At 42.7% G+C, this 13,867-nt stretch overlaps 1 protein-coding gene across 1 annotated transcript in view; it reads right to left on the bottom strand.

Annotated features, from left to right (window-relative positions):
* Window positions 1-13,867, bottom strand: part of Myo3a (myosin IIIA) — a 179,962-nt gene that overhangs the window by 21,991 nt on the left and 144,104 nt on the right. Inside the window, 3 exon segments of the mRNA XM_050152716.1 lie at window positions 4,610-4,754; window positions 7,624-8,518; window positions 12,720-12,843. Coding sequence (XP_050008673.1) covers window positions 4,610-4,754; window positions 7,624-8,518; window positions 12,720-12,843 — 1,164 coding nt within the window.

Here is a 13,867-nt window from a genome sequence, read left to right as displayed (position 1 = left end):
GAGGTCCTTGGACTTTCCACAGGGCAGGGAACCATGACTGCTCTTTGGATTGGAGAGGGAGGGGGAGAGGAGTGGGGGGAGGGGGAGAAGAGTGGGGGGAAGGGGGAGGGAAATGGGAGGCTGGGAGGAGGCGGAAACTTTTTTTCCCATTATCGATAAAATAAAAAAAATTAAAAAAAAGAATATATCAGATAATGGAATGATCTCCCATTCTCTTCGGTAGGTAGGATCAGCATAATAAAAATGGCAATCTTACCAAAAGCAATCTACAGATTCAATGCAATCCCCATCAAAATCCCAACACGTTTCTTCACAGACCTTGGAAGAACAATACTCAACTTCATATGGAAAAACAAAAAAACCTAGAATAGCTTAAACAATACTGTACAATAAGCGAACTTCCCGAGGCATCACCATTTTCTGACTTCAAATTCTTCTGTAGAGTTATAGTCATAAAACAAATTGGTATTTGCATAAAAACAGACATGTAGACCAATGGAATCAAATCAAAGATCCTGACATTAATCCACACACCTATGAATGCCTGATTTGTGACAAAGAAGTCAAAAGGTACAATGGAAAGAGGAAAGCATCTTTAACAAATGGTGCTGGCATAACTGGATGTCAACGTGAAGAAAAATGCAAACAGATCCTTCTCTATTGCCATGCACAAAACTCAAGTCCAAATGGGTTAAGGACCTCACTGAACTTGACAGAAGAGAAAGTGGGAAGAAGTCCTGAATTCATTAACACAGGAGACCACTTCCTAAGTAGAACACCAGTAGCAGAGACACTGAGAGAGCAACAATCAATAAATGGGACCTCCTAAAACTGAAAGGATTCTTTAAGACAAAGAACACAGTAAATAAGACAAACAATAGCCTACAGAACGGGAAAAAGTTTTCACCAACCCCACAATGGATAGAGGCCTGATCTCCAAAATATATAAAAAACTCAGTGCTGTTCTTCAAGAAATCCTTCCCATCATGGCAATGCCCCGCTGATCATGTCAGAACCCTTGACTCAATTCTTTTTTTCATGTAACCAAGCACTCCAATTCTTGGAGATCTACCAATGAATACAGAATATTATTTTTAGCTTTCTTGTTAACGATTCATGGTTTTCTTCATGCGGTCAAATCCCATTCACACCAGACAAATGAAGTATCTCAAAAAATGAGATTGTTTAGATAGGACAAAATGATATTTTCACCATCACAAAAATTCAGATACACAATACATAACTCCCTTTTTTCTAAATTGGATTTAATTCCTGCCTCTTAGTACTAATTTCTGTTTCCTAATATTTTTAAAAGAATGTGTGTAGGATGTGTGCATGTGTGTGATCATGTGTGGGGCCAGAAGTTGATGTTGGGGGTTTTCCTCTGTCACCCTCCACTGTAGTTACTGAGGTCAGGTGTCTTGATGAACCAGAGCATGCCAGCGTGGCCAGTTTAGCTAGTCATGTTTTACATCCTAGCTCTACTCTGTGAGAGCTGGTGTTACCTCTGTGCTGGGGATCCAGACTCTGGCGCCAATGTGCATGGCAAGCACCGTATTCACTGGATCACTTCCCACTGCCTTCTTGCAGTCCACAAATCTAAGTTGCTCAGCTAAGTTGCTTTCAATCGTTTTAATATCTGAAATTAGTGTCTTAATACTATCCCCTTTTGCTAACTGGAGACACATCTAAACTGGGGGTGAGATGAAATGTGAGCAGTTTCCTTGCTTTGATGTAGAGAAGCCATTTACTCTGTGGTCAGTTTTCAGCATCTGCTGGCTGACCATCCCATGCAGCTCTGATGGCCTGAAGGCATTTCCCAACATCATTACATCCTGTCAAGTCATCTCAGACCCTGGTCTCTGGCTGATTTGGCTTCTCTTCCGGGCACTTTCTTAGCTACTGTTGACCGTGCGAGACTTCAGAGAGGTAGAACAGAGCTTCTGCTCTCTACACACAAGGGCCAACAGCCTCAGGTGGCTTCAAGAAGAGCTTCTGAGATACAGTCTTCTTCCTGTTACACACCTGCTCAGAAAGGGACAATGGCAGGTTGAAGAATAAAGCGAAGACCTGTGGCTTCTGCTTTCCGATCTGCCAACCTTCCCAAAAAGAACGAAGCAGAAAGCTGGGCAGCCAATCAACAGCCCACATTCATCTCCAGGATTCTCTCCCACTTCCACCTTTCCTATCGTGTAGTGAATGGGAGTACGAACTATTGGCCTTTGCCTGGCTTCTTTTGAATCTCCACACCGCCTGTGCCTTCAGCTGCATGTGAAACCTGCAGCAATCCACAATTACTGCCCCATCCTCTCTGTCTAGCCCCTTTGGCACAGGACATGGGAAGAAACCAACCTATCAAGGCTTTTGTTTAATTTTATTCTTCCCACTGTGAGATATTCTGGTCCCAGCCAGGAAGCATGCGTGTAGCAGCACCACGGGTCACTCTACACACAATTCTGTTAAGCTTCACTACAAACACTATGGCACAGCGATTGATAGGATCCTAAAGATACTGTCACTTTCTTCCAGGTCAGGCAAACAGTCACAGTCATCTTTGTATTTTTTTTTCTTCAGAGATTTTTTTTTGCAAGGCTAACAAATAAATCTACATGAGGTCAGGTGACTTCCTATTTTTGTTGAGAGCTACACATTACAGAAATGGGGTCAGGAAAGCAAAGGGTTTGAAAGTGAAGGGAAATAAAAGATGTTCTCAGAAGAATCCTGAAGAGTCAGCAGATCCTGAAGAAGTGGGTAGCAGCCTCCCAACCCCATTTCCCACCCTTGCCCCACCACAGAGAAGAGGCTTCCTAGGGCATGGAGGAGACTAGATTCCTGATTTTCTGATCCTGTTTGCAGAACATGTTGCTTCCACTGTGGAGATTGTAGGGGCCAGCAGGGGCCATAGGTAGAGGCCAGCAGGGGCCATAGGTAGAGGCCAGCAGGGGCCATAGGTAGAGGCCAGCAGGGGCCATAGGCAGAGGCCATCAGGGGCCATGAGCAGAGGCCAGCATGGGCCATGGGTGTCCTGCTAATAACTCATGGACAAATGACTGGTGACCATGGGCTCTACCTGATTCTTCAGAGACACAGAAGATCCCAGGGCCTTTGCACATCCCTGAGGAACTGGGATCTGATCATTTCAGAGATGGGGCAGAGTGTAATTGAGGATGTTGCTGATGAGGGTGTGGATACAAGAGAAGCCTTAGACACTGCTAATTGGAATGTAAACCAGTGCAGCTACTACCTGTAGAAATCAGTATGGGGTTTCCAAAAAATCTAAAAATAGATTGACCATATGGTCCAGAAAGACCACTTCTGGGTATTTATTTACCCAAAGGACTCCAGTTCATCATATCACAGAGATACCTTACATCAATGTTTGCTGCAGCGCTACCCATAGCACCTAAGTTACAGAACCGACTGCGGTGCTCGACAATAGGGAGACAGACCCAGACAACACAACAAGCACAGTGCAATTGCTTTCAGCCATAAAATGAAGTTGTAGTTTTGCAGGAAAGTGCATGTGGGTGAAAATTACCATGGTACGTGAATTAAGCCAGTCCCAGAAAGATATGCATATATGCTTCTCTTTTCTGAGGTTACGAGACTTTGTACAGATATATGAGATCACGTGTGTATGTATGACAAGAAAGTAGAAATGAAACTCTTGAGGGGATAATGGAGACTAGCAGTCAGGGACTGGAGGGGAAGGGGGGTAGAGCTGTGGGGGTAAATAAGTTCAGCATGCAACATATACTTGCATGAATACATTCTTTTTTATTTATTTATTTATCTATTTATTTATTTATTTATTTATTTATTTAAGACTTCTGTCTCTTCCCCACCGCCGCCTCCCCTTTCCCCCCCCCCCCCCCAATCAAGTCCCCCTCCCTCGTCAGCCCAAAGAGCAATCAGGGTTCCCTGCCCTGTGGGAAGTCCAAGGACCACCCACCTCCATCCAGGTCTAGTAAGGTGAGCATCCACGAAACTGCCTAGGCTCCCATGAAACCAATAGGTACAGTAGGATCAAAAACCCATTGCCATTGTTCTTGAGGTCTCAGTAGTCCTCATTGTCCACTATGTTCAGCGAGACCGGTTTTAACCCAGGCTTTTTCAGACCCAGGCCAGCTTATATAGCACAATATGAACAATCAATTAACACAATGAAAAATAAAAGAAAATGTAACCCCAGGAGTTCTGTGTCTCCGAGCAGAGGTTTAAAGGCTCCACATTCTTGCAGATGTGACCCTGAAATAGGGATGGTTCACGTTTGCTTTCTCTTATTAATCTGACATCGTAGCTCCCTTCTCTGAGCTACCCCTTTCCCTCTGCTGGTGCTCTAAGCCAAGTTAAGGTTAAGATGCATAAAAGAAAGAAAATAATGAGGACCCCCCCCCTCCAGGAGAGTGGAATCAGAGACAGTAGGAGGTGGGTAGAACATTCTGGGAGAATGTTGTCTGTTTATATGAAATAGAATGAAACAAAGGCTCCAGTTCTTCTGTGATGCGGACCATTGCCTCAGGTCTACCACACAACACAGGAGAGAGACTAAGACAGAGTCTGGAATGCCCTTCTGCCTCAGTGGCTCTCAACCATTACTGATCTTTACCTGAGAGATACCGATGAGTAGAAACACATCTATTAATTGGCTTATGGTGATAGATGCCCAGATAAAGTGGCTTCAGTTGCTGTGACAAAATCATTTCATTCAAGTTTTTCTGCAGAATGAAATAGTCTTCAGATAATTTGGATATCTAAAAAGAAGACCATATATCAGATTAAATCAAAGATAGGAATGCCAGGGCTCCACATGCACATAATGTACACAGTTCCTTACCAGATCCCATGGGACTCTAAAGCTCTTCTCCCAGAGCTACCTGGACTCATGTACCCATGCCCCAAAACGTCCTCACTTTACACAGCCTTCTACTCTGTGCTTCTTCTTGTCATGTTTTTTTTTCATCAAAAGCTGCAAACCTGCGATGCTACATTCAACATCTGTCCATCTGTCTTTGGGGCACTTCAGAACTGGCTTCTGTGCTTACCTTCTTGCTCTGATAGTCTACTTCTGAGGACCTTTGGCTGTGTTAAGGCTCCCCACTTCCTCTCAGTCTTCTTAGCTGACTCAAGGCTTAGAACTCTTCTCCTTGATTCATCCCCTCATTTCCACACTCTTTCTCTCAGCTACTCTGCATTCCATCCCTTATGACCTGGATCTCTTGCTAGGGTGAGGGTAGGATTTATGATTTTCTGTCTCTAAGACTGCACAAGTCAGAATTTCTACTTTTCTTCATCTGTTCCAGGTACACATCAACTTTGGGTTTCAAATACTCTGGTGAGAAAAGATTGCACACATGTAAAACTCACTTTTCCAGGTGCTTAAAAATAAAAGTCATGCCACAATCCATAGACCCAGAGAGGCTAGCTGACAAAAAGGGCCCAAGGCAGGGGTGCATGGATTTCCCTGGGAAGGGGAAACAGAGGAGAACTACAGGACGCACTTGGGGCAGGTGAGGATGGAAACACGAGGGATTGGGTTAGGGCGTGAATGGAGACGGAGAGAGTGGGCAGACATGACTGGAAAGGGAGAGGGGCATTTGGGGCATTTTGTATCAGGTAAAAACCTGATAGAAGTAAACTCCCATCAAAGATGATGCCAGCTAAGACTCCTAAAGATAGTGAAAAGTAGCCTGAACTTCCCCTCTCCTGTGATCAGACCGGTGACTACCCCAATTGTCATCAGTGAGCTTTCAGCAGTGACTGATGGGAACAGATGCAGAGACCCTTAGTTAGATATGTGACCAAGCTGAGGGAATCCTGATGAAGAGAGGAAGAAAGGAATATAGGAAACAGAGGAGTCAAGAATACCACAAGAAAACCCACAGAAACAACTGACCTGGTTTATAGGAACTCACAGAGTCTGAGCCAACAACCAGGGAGCCTGCACGGGGCCAACCTAGACCATCTACCTATATGTGACAGTTGTGTAGCTTGGTCTTCTTGTGGGACTCCTAACAGTGGGAGCAGGGGCTGCACCCAATGCTCTGGCTGGCACATGGGAACCTCTTCCTCATACTGGATTGCCTTGCTCAGCCTTAATACAAGGGGAGGTGGTACTTAGTCTTACTGCAACTTGATATACCATGCTTTGTTGATACCCAAGAGAGGCCTGTCCCTTTTCTGAACAGAAACAGAGGAGGAGTGGATTAAAATGGGAGGGCAACAGAGTGGAGGTAGAGGGAGGGAATGGAAGGAGAGGAGGAAAGGGAAACTTCAGTTGCAAAGTAAAATAAATAAATAAAATATAAAATAAAAATATTTTGAAACCAGAAACAAGTAGTGGTTTCACATAATAGTTTAAAAAAAACCAGAAGAGTAAGGGCTAGGGAAATTACTCAATAGCAGATCTCTGCTGATAGGTAAAGGACACTGGTAGTTGGGCCCAATCTCAAGGTTGAGACCCAGGGCAGGCATCATGCTCTCTCAGGTGCAGCTCCCGCAGGGAACAACACTTAGTTTAGAGACCAGAGATACTCGGTGTTCTCCTTTGAGCATCCTCCTCCTGATTTTCTTCTGCTGTATTACAGGCTACTGACTACTCAAGTAATTTATGCATTGCATTTCAGAGGTCATCAGTTAGCATCTGTCACTCTGCACAGGATGAAGGAAAGGTGCTGACACAGACAGACATCTCCTAAGGCAAGGTACCTGGAAAGAACAGGAATAGGCATTGCTGCTCCTGTGATCTCTCCCTGGTTCACTCTTGGTCAGAATTACTTATTGTCATGAGACCTTCACGTCCATCAAACAGAGGTCCCAAGCTTCCTATTAGCTAACAATGCCAAAATAAGCTAAAATCTGGGGAACGGAGATGCTCTCAGTTTTTAAAAATCTTGAAATCTCAGGTCCAAATCAGGAGCAGAAGGAGAGAGAGCACGAGAAAGGAACTCAGGACCGCGAGGGGTGCACCCACACATTGAGACAATGAGGATGGTCTATCGGGAACTCACCAAGCCCAGCTGGCCTGGATCTGAAAAAGCCTGGGATAAAACTGGACTCGCTGAACATAGCAGACAATGAGGACTACGGAGAACTCAAGAACAATGGCAATGGGTTTTTGATCCTATTTCACTTTTTGGTTTTGTGGGATCCTAGGCAGTTTGGTTGCTCACCTTACTAGACCTGGATGGAGGTGGGTGGTCCTTGAACTTCCCACAGGGCAGGGAACCCTGATTGCTCTTTGGGCTGACGAGGGAGGGGGAGGGAAATGGGAGGCGGTGGCGGGGAAGAGTCAGAAATCTTTAATAAATAAATAAAAACTAAAAAACACACATTTTTAGTGATAAAAGATCTCACAGATACACAAAATTTTCTAGTATCCAGAAGCAACACTTGAGTAAGTGATGTAAACCAACATCTGGTGTGTTCCTATGTGTGATGGCTATCATAATTTTATTCTTTCTTCTTATGACAATCTATGGGCAGAAAAGTCCATGGCTACGTAAATAACACAGTCATCAATATATACTATTAAAAACACGCCCTCAGTTATTTACTATTTGTTTAATTAGTTATTAGGTAGTTCCTAGAGACTTTTACTAGTAAATAAATTTATTTACATACCTGTCTTGAAAACATTGCCAAATCATAGGCTTCTTTTTCTGAAGCCACCTTTGAGTCTCTGTCGTTTGTGTCCTTAATAGGATGGGTCCCCTCCTGCTTTGTAGGACAGGAATAAACACTGTGAATGTTTCTTGCTACTTCTGTGGGTGATGAAATGATCTTTTGATTCTTAAGGGTTGGTGACAGTCTGTCCTCCCCCAACTGTTGCCTTTGATTGGAGCTCCGGTATTTACTCTGAATGAACAGGGCAGCCTTGTCTTCCTCCTGGGCCTGGTCCACTGGCCCGGTGTCTTTCTTTCCAAGGAACCCATGCAGGCGATAATCTCTCTGCAGGCTGCACAGTGGTGCATTCTGAGTAACCACAGTTGGCTTCTTTTCTTTTCCTTTGCTGTCTGCATTTTGAAAGACTGACCTTTGGCTAAGACTAGGATCCCCAGTTTTTCTCAGGTAAATCTCCTCAGTTAGCCACAGTCCTGGGCAGTTTGGCTTTTCCCATGGCTCCCTCCCTTCCAGAAATGTTGCTTTTGATTCTTCGAAGTTCATCCCCTCTGTGTACCACTGACAGTAAGTCTGGATCATGGTGTCCCCTTTCTCCCCATTCTGTATCTTCCTGCTTTCCTCCAGGTCTTGCACATACTTCTGCCTGGGGCTTTCTTCTGCCCAAGGGTCTCCAACAACACACAGCTCTTGATTCTGCTGTCCCCCGTACACATTGCTTATTTTCTTCTGAGTCTGGTATCTTCTGTTGTTACTCTCAACGATATTGGTGGCTTTCTTCTCAGTTCTGCAGGGAGTTGTCCTTCCTGCAGATGGGCTCTCTTTGTTGTTTGGAGATAAAATGTTGGATTCATTAATAGACACTGCATTTTCTGCCTGTTTCATCACAAAAGATTCCCTGTGCAAAAGATGAATCTGGAATAAGATAATGCTAAACCAGAGCATATTACTTTTGTTAGAAGTGATGTGCAACATTGTATGGTAAGACAGGCAAAAGAAACAAAGAAAACTCAAAACAGAAACAGATCAAGTCTCATTAATAAAGTATTTTACAAAATGTCCTCTGTATTGATAACTGGGATGGATATTTAAATAACAAAACCAGTCTCAACTTGGAATGGGAAGTAGGCTAGTGTGTGAAAAGCTATATTTCTATTTGATGAGGTACCAAAATTCTACACATGATCAAGGCAGTCAAAAATTCAGCTTAGGTGGGGAGAGGCTCATGAAGCCCACCCCTAGCTGAGGAGCTTTGGCAGTTGAAGGCTGCTGGGATTGAGAGAGTTTGTTTTTTTCAGGGAAGTGGCCCCTGTTAGGTAGCGCTCGCCTGTTGGATTGTCCTACATCGGAGCACATACGAAGAGCATTGACTGGAGTCAGTGGGCTATGGAAGAGGACATGGAGCTGGGGAGAGGACGTGGCAGGAGGCGAGGTTGTCTGCGAGGAACCAGATGAAGACAGATGGTTGATATATTCAAAATACATTGTATACATCTATTAAATTTTCAGAGAATGAAAAAAATTGTCAAGAATTCTAGGAGTTTAATCCTTCAAAATACAACCTTTATAACAGAGAGCACATAATGCTAAGTTGTGGAAACTACACCCTGCTTTGAAACCAGAAGTCAGTGTGTTCACCAGCCTCACGTACTGGACCGAACTCAATGATCACAGGAAATATCATGCAAAATTAAAGTTAAATCAGTGTCCTTAGTCCACTCGAGATTGTGTAAGATAACAATGATTTTCCGATTCTCCTCCATCTGAGGACAGGGAGGTAAGGTCTTCTGTATGCCAATTTTTCCTTTCCTTTTCGAGCAATATAAAACCCACATAAGAACACTGCAGTTATTAAAAAGGGCATTGCACCACAGAGTTAAACACTCATATCTGACACCCTAATACCGTCTATAGTGATTGGTGGTGATGGGGTGGGGGTGGGTTGAGAGTTGGGTTGGTGATAGGTTGGGGGGTGGTTGCTCAGAATTTCGGCTTGGCCTGTAGCCTATGTGAGAGTTTTGGTCTTTTAGAATCTGTTTGTGAGGAAAGACTCTAATTTGAGTAAGAGTCAGACAAATACACCGGGACTGCACTTTCCTACTACATTGTTTGAGGTGGGCTCTTGCTGTGGAGCTCAGGCTGGCCTTGAACTCGGGGTCTTCCCAGTTTCCTGAGGATTACAGGCCACAACCTGTCCATTTTCCTCATTTCACTGACTTAGACACCGGTGGCACCTTCATGCTGGAGTTGGGGCATAACAGAGTACTGGAGGAGCAGTCAGGAAACACGGTAGAGATCACAAACCCTCTTGTTTCACTGAGTCTCTCCAGAGCATTTTGAGTACTTTCAGATTGCCTACTGAGAATACTTATATCTCATCAAAATACTACCGAGGCAAGAGAAACACAGTCTTTAAATGCCTGCCTGCCAAGATTCATTGTAAATTGTTTGTGAGACATTTTATCTTACTGGTAAGACACTGCTGTATACCAAGGTTTCCCTCACTGTGGTGGACATGTATGAATTCACTCTGTTCCTGAGCTAGTCCAGCTGTGGAGGACCTCAGGACCACATCCTTCCCAGGAGAACAGCTAGACCCCAGCATGGGAAGAATAGCTGACCTCGTCTGATTCCTGCTGGACAGGCTTAGAGGTCTATGAATGAGATTTTCCTAGATCACAGGTCAAGAGTGCTCAGGAGAGGCAGAGGCAACGTGAGGAGTGCAGATAGAGAGGTGGGTGTGAGCGCGAAGGAGAGGCAGGGGTTGTAGAGAGCCAAGCACTCCAAAGTGCAGACCGTGGGAAGTGGTGTGCGCCAGACCTCTCTTCCCCCATCTTTTCTCATTCCTGTCTAGGCTCTCTTTCAGTCTACAAGTAACAATTTCTAGAAGTAGTAAAAGGTTTTTTTTTTTGTGTGTGTATGTATGTGTGGTATGTACATGTTTGTGTGGCATATGCATATGTACATGTGCATGTGTACATGGATATGAAGGCATATTCACGTCTTTCTTATTTGCTCTCCATTTTATTTTCTAGGCAAGGCCACACACTGTAGCTGGAGTCATGGATTCCGCTAAGCTGACCTGTCGGTTAGTTGACTCCAGGAATCTGCCTGTCTCCATTGCTTAGTGCTGGGATTCTAGAGGTACGCTGCCACATCTGTCTTTTTATGTGGATGCTGGAGAGTTGAACTCAGTTTCTTATGCTTGTTGCAAAGCACTTTACTTCTGCATATTATCTATCATTATCTACATATCTGTATATCTATATATCTCTATCATCTATCTATCATCTATCTATCATCTATCAATCAATCTATCTATCTATCTATCTATCTATCTATCTATCTATCATCTATCCTTTTTATGATTTATCAAAATGCATAACTATATATTAATGGGGTACTATGTGATGTTATATACATTTACATAACATCTAATCAGATAAATCCCACTCCACTCCTCAAACACGTATCAGGTTTTTTTTTACGGTGAAAATATTTAATATCCTCGTATGCTTTTAATGTCTGATTTTGTGATCCATCTGTCCAATGTGAAATATCTCATTCTAGATTATGTGGGACAGTTTCTTATTAACTTGTCTACTCTAAAGGAAAATTCGTAGAGGGTAGAGTGTTATTAATCAGTGTCTGTAAACTGAACATGAATGCTGGTGTCTTCAGAAAAAAGGTGGAAGAAAATTGCTACATAATTAAACTGTAGATTTCCTTGATACACCATATATATACTCACAGATATTATATGTACTATATAATATCTATAAGCAGTAATATTTCTAAAAGACTATTAGCTCTTCTTTCTCTTATATGTAACCAGTTTATACTGTCATGTAGACCCTCCTTCTGAGGCAGACATGAAGTCTCCCTGGAGTTTGCAGGACAGTTTTTACAACCAGTAACAAGGAAAAAGACATCAGAGGGGAGCAGAGAAAAAAATGCAGAGCTCAATAAAAATTAATAAAAAAGACATAATTTGGTGTTGTTACAGGCAACATCAAAAGGCACATACATAGGTCTCTGAGTACACAGAAAACTGAAAACATAAAATGCCTCTGAATTTCAAACCAACATCGATGTTTGTTAAATAAGGAAATGAGGCTGACCTGTGTGATAGGGGGAGAGAGTGCATGAAGGGAGGGAAGGGGAGGTGACAAGGGTCCAAGCTCACTGTTGGCATGAGTGTTGGGTGTGAGAACAACACACGTGGCTGAGTGGAGAGGAAAGGATGCCATCTTCTTCTGTCTTATTTGTTCACCCCTTCCATGGCGAAGGGTTCTAGGCTGGGTGTGGCGTGACCTTCACTTCTCTGGAGAAATATTTACTCATATTTTCATCAATTCACTTTACCATTGGGACTAAAACTACCTTACCTCGGTTAATCTGGAGTAATCAGACACAGCTCTCTATTCTTATATCCTCCACACTCCACACATTTGCATAGCCCAATGACTTTTACCTCTTTGTGTGATACTGAGGATTGGACTCAGAGCTTTGATTTACACAAGGTTAAGCACTTCACCAAAGTCTTCCCTTTGTATATATTTATAGCAGAGCCATCCAGCCTTACTAGCAATTTATTGGTCATATTCTTTTTCATGATGCTGTGAGTAATTTGAGGATAAGGACTTGGTTTCTTTAATCTTTGTATTCCACCACGTAACATAAAGTCTGTTGAATAAATTTGTGGACCTGGTAATGGGTACTTTGAAATATGCATGTAAAGACCCAGGGGAGGAAAAAAGGCAGCAAGTGATTACAATTAGAACTGATGGTATATTGGCTGCTATGGCCATAAGAAAAAATGGGAGGTTTGGGGACATTTAGATAGGGATGGAGATGTTACCCAGTCCTTGGAGTAGAACTGCAGAGGGCTGCACTTTAGAAGCCAAGAGGTGGGGGAGCCATCTGGGAATCAAAGTGTGACCATGAGTATAAGATGCTCACGAATGCCTATGTGGTTGTGTGCTTCCTTGGTATTCGCTATACCAGTATCAGACAGTAACAACATAGACGAGAAACATCATTCTATGACCTTGGAACACCTTGATGCCAAAATGGCATCAGAAAGAACATCATTGTACCTTTTAATTTCAAAGTTTTTCTTGTAGTCAAATTCCTGATCATTAGCCTGATTGTTCATTACTGCAGCCTTTCTCACATTAGCGGTTCCTCTTCCTTGTTTTCTCAGGAGGTGTCTTCTCGCAGCTGAAGCACATGAGGAACAAAGGAGCAGTTGGGAAAGAAATAAAAGAACAGTAAATGAATGCAGAAAAGTGGTTTTGACTATCATTGTCACAGAAAAAAATGAAAGTAAAGACAACTAATAGATCCATTTTTTAAAAAAATGGGTAGAATTGCCATTTTTACTATGTTGATCCTCCCAATCCAAGAGCAAGGGAGGTCCTTTCATTTTCTGGTATCCTCTTCAATTTCTTTCTTCAATGCCTAAAAGTTCTTGTCAAATAGATCTTTCACTTCCTTGGTTAGAGTTACCCCAAGATATTTTATGCTGTTTGTGGCTATCGTGAAAGGTGAAGCTTCTCTGATTTCCCTCTCTGCTTCCATTTCCTTTGTGTATAAGAGGGTGACTGATTTTTTGGAGTTGATCTTGTATCCTGCCACATTACTAAAGGTGTTTATCAGCTGTAAAAGTTCTTTGGTGGAGTTTTTGGGGTCGCTTATGTAGATCATTTTATCATCTGCAAATAACAAAAGTTTAACTTCTTCCTTTCCAATTCGAATCCCCTTGATCCCCTTATGTGGTCTTATTGCTATTGCTAGAACTTCAAGCACTATATTGAGGAGGTATGGAGAGTGGACAGCCTTGTCGTGTTCCTGATTTTAGTGGGATGGCTTTGAGTTTCTCTCCGTTTAATTTGATATTAGCTGTCGGATTACTGTAAATAGCTTTTATTATATTTAGGTATGACCCTTGTATCCCTAATCTCTCCAAGACTTTTATCATAAAGGGATGTTGAATTTTGTCAAATGCTTTTTCAGCATCTAATGAAACGATCATATGGATTTTTTCTTTCAGTTTATTTATATGGTGGATTACATTGATAGATTTTCGTATGTTGAACCAGCCCTGCATCTCTGGGATGAAGCCTACTTGATCATAATGGATAATTTTTCTAATGTGTTCTTGGATTCGGTTTGCCAGTATTTTGTTGAGGATTTTTGCGTCGATGTTCATGAGTGAGATTGGCCTGTAATTCTCTTTCTTGGT

The sequence above is a fragment of the Alexandromys fortis genome, unplaced genomic scaffold (assembly GCF_014885135.2).
Source record: "Alexandromys fortis isolate MF-2015 unplaced genomic scaffold, M_Fortis_MF-2015_v1.1 scaffold_54, whole genome shotgun sequence".
Classification (NCBI taxonomy): domain Eukaryota; kingdom Metazoa; phylum Chordata; class Mammalia; order Rodentia; family Cricetidae; genus Alexandromys; species Alexandromys fortis.
Note: the sequence above shows the minus strand (reverse complement) of the source record. Positions and strands in the feature narration are given on the sequence as shown.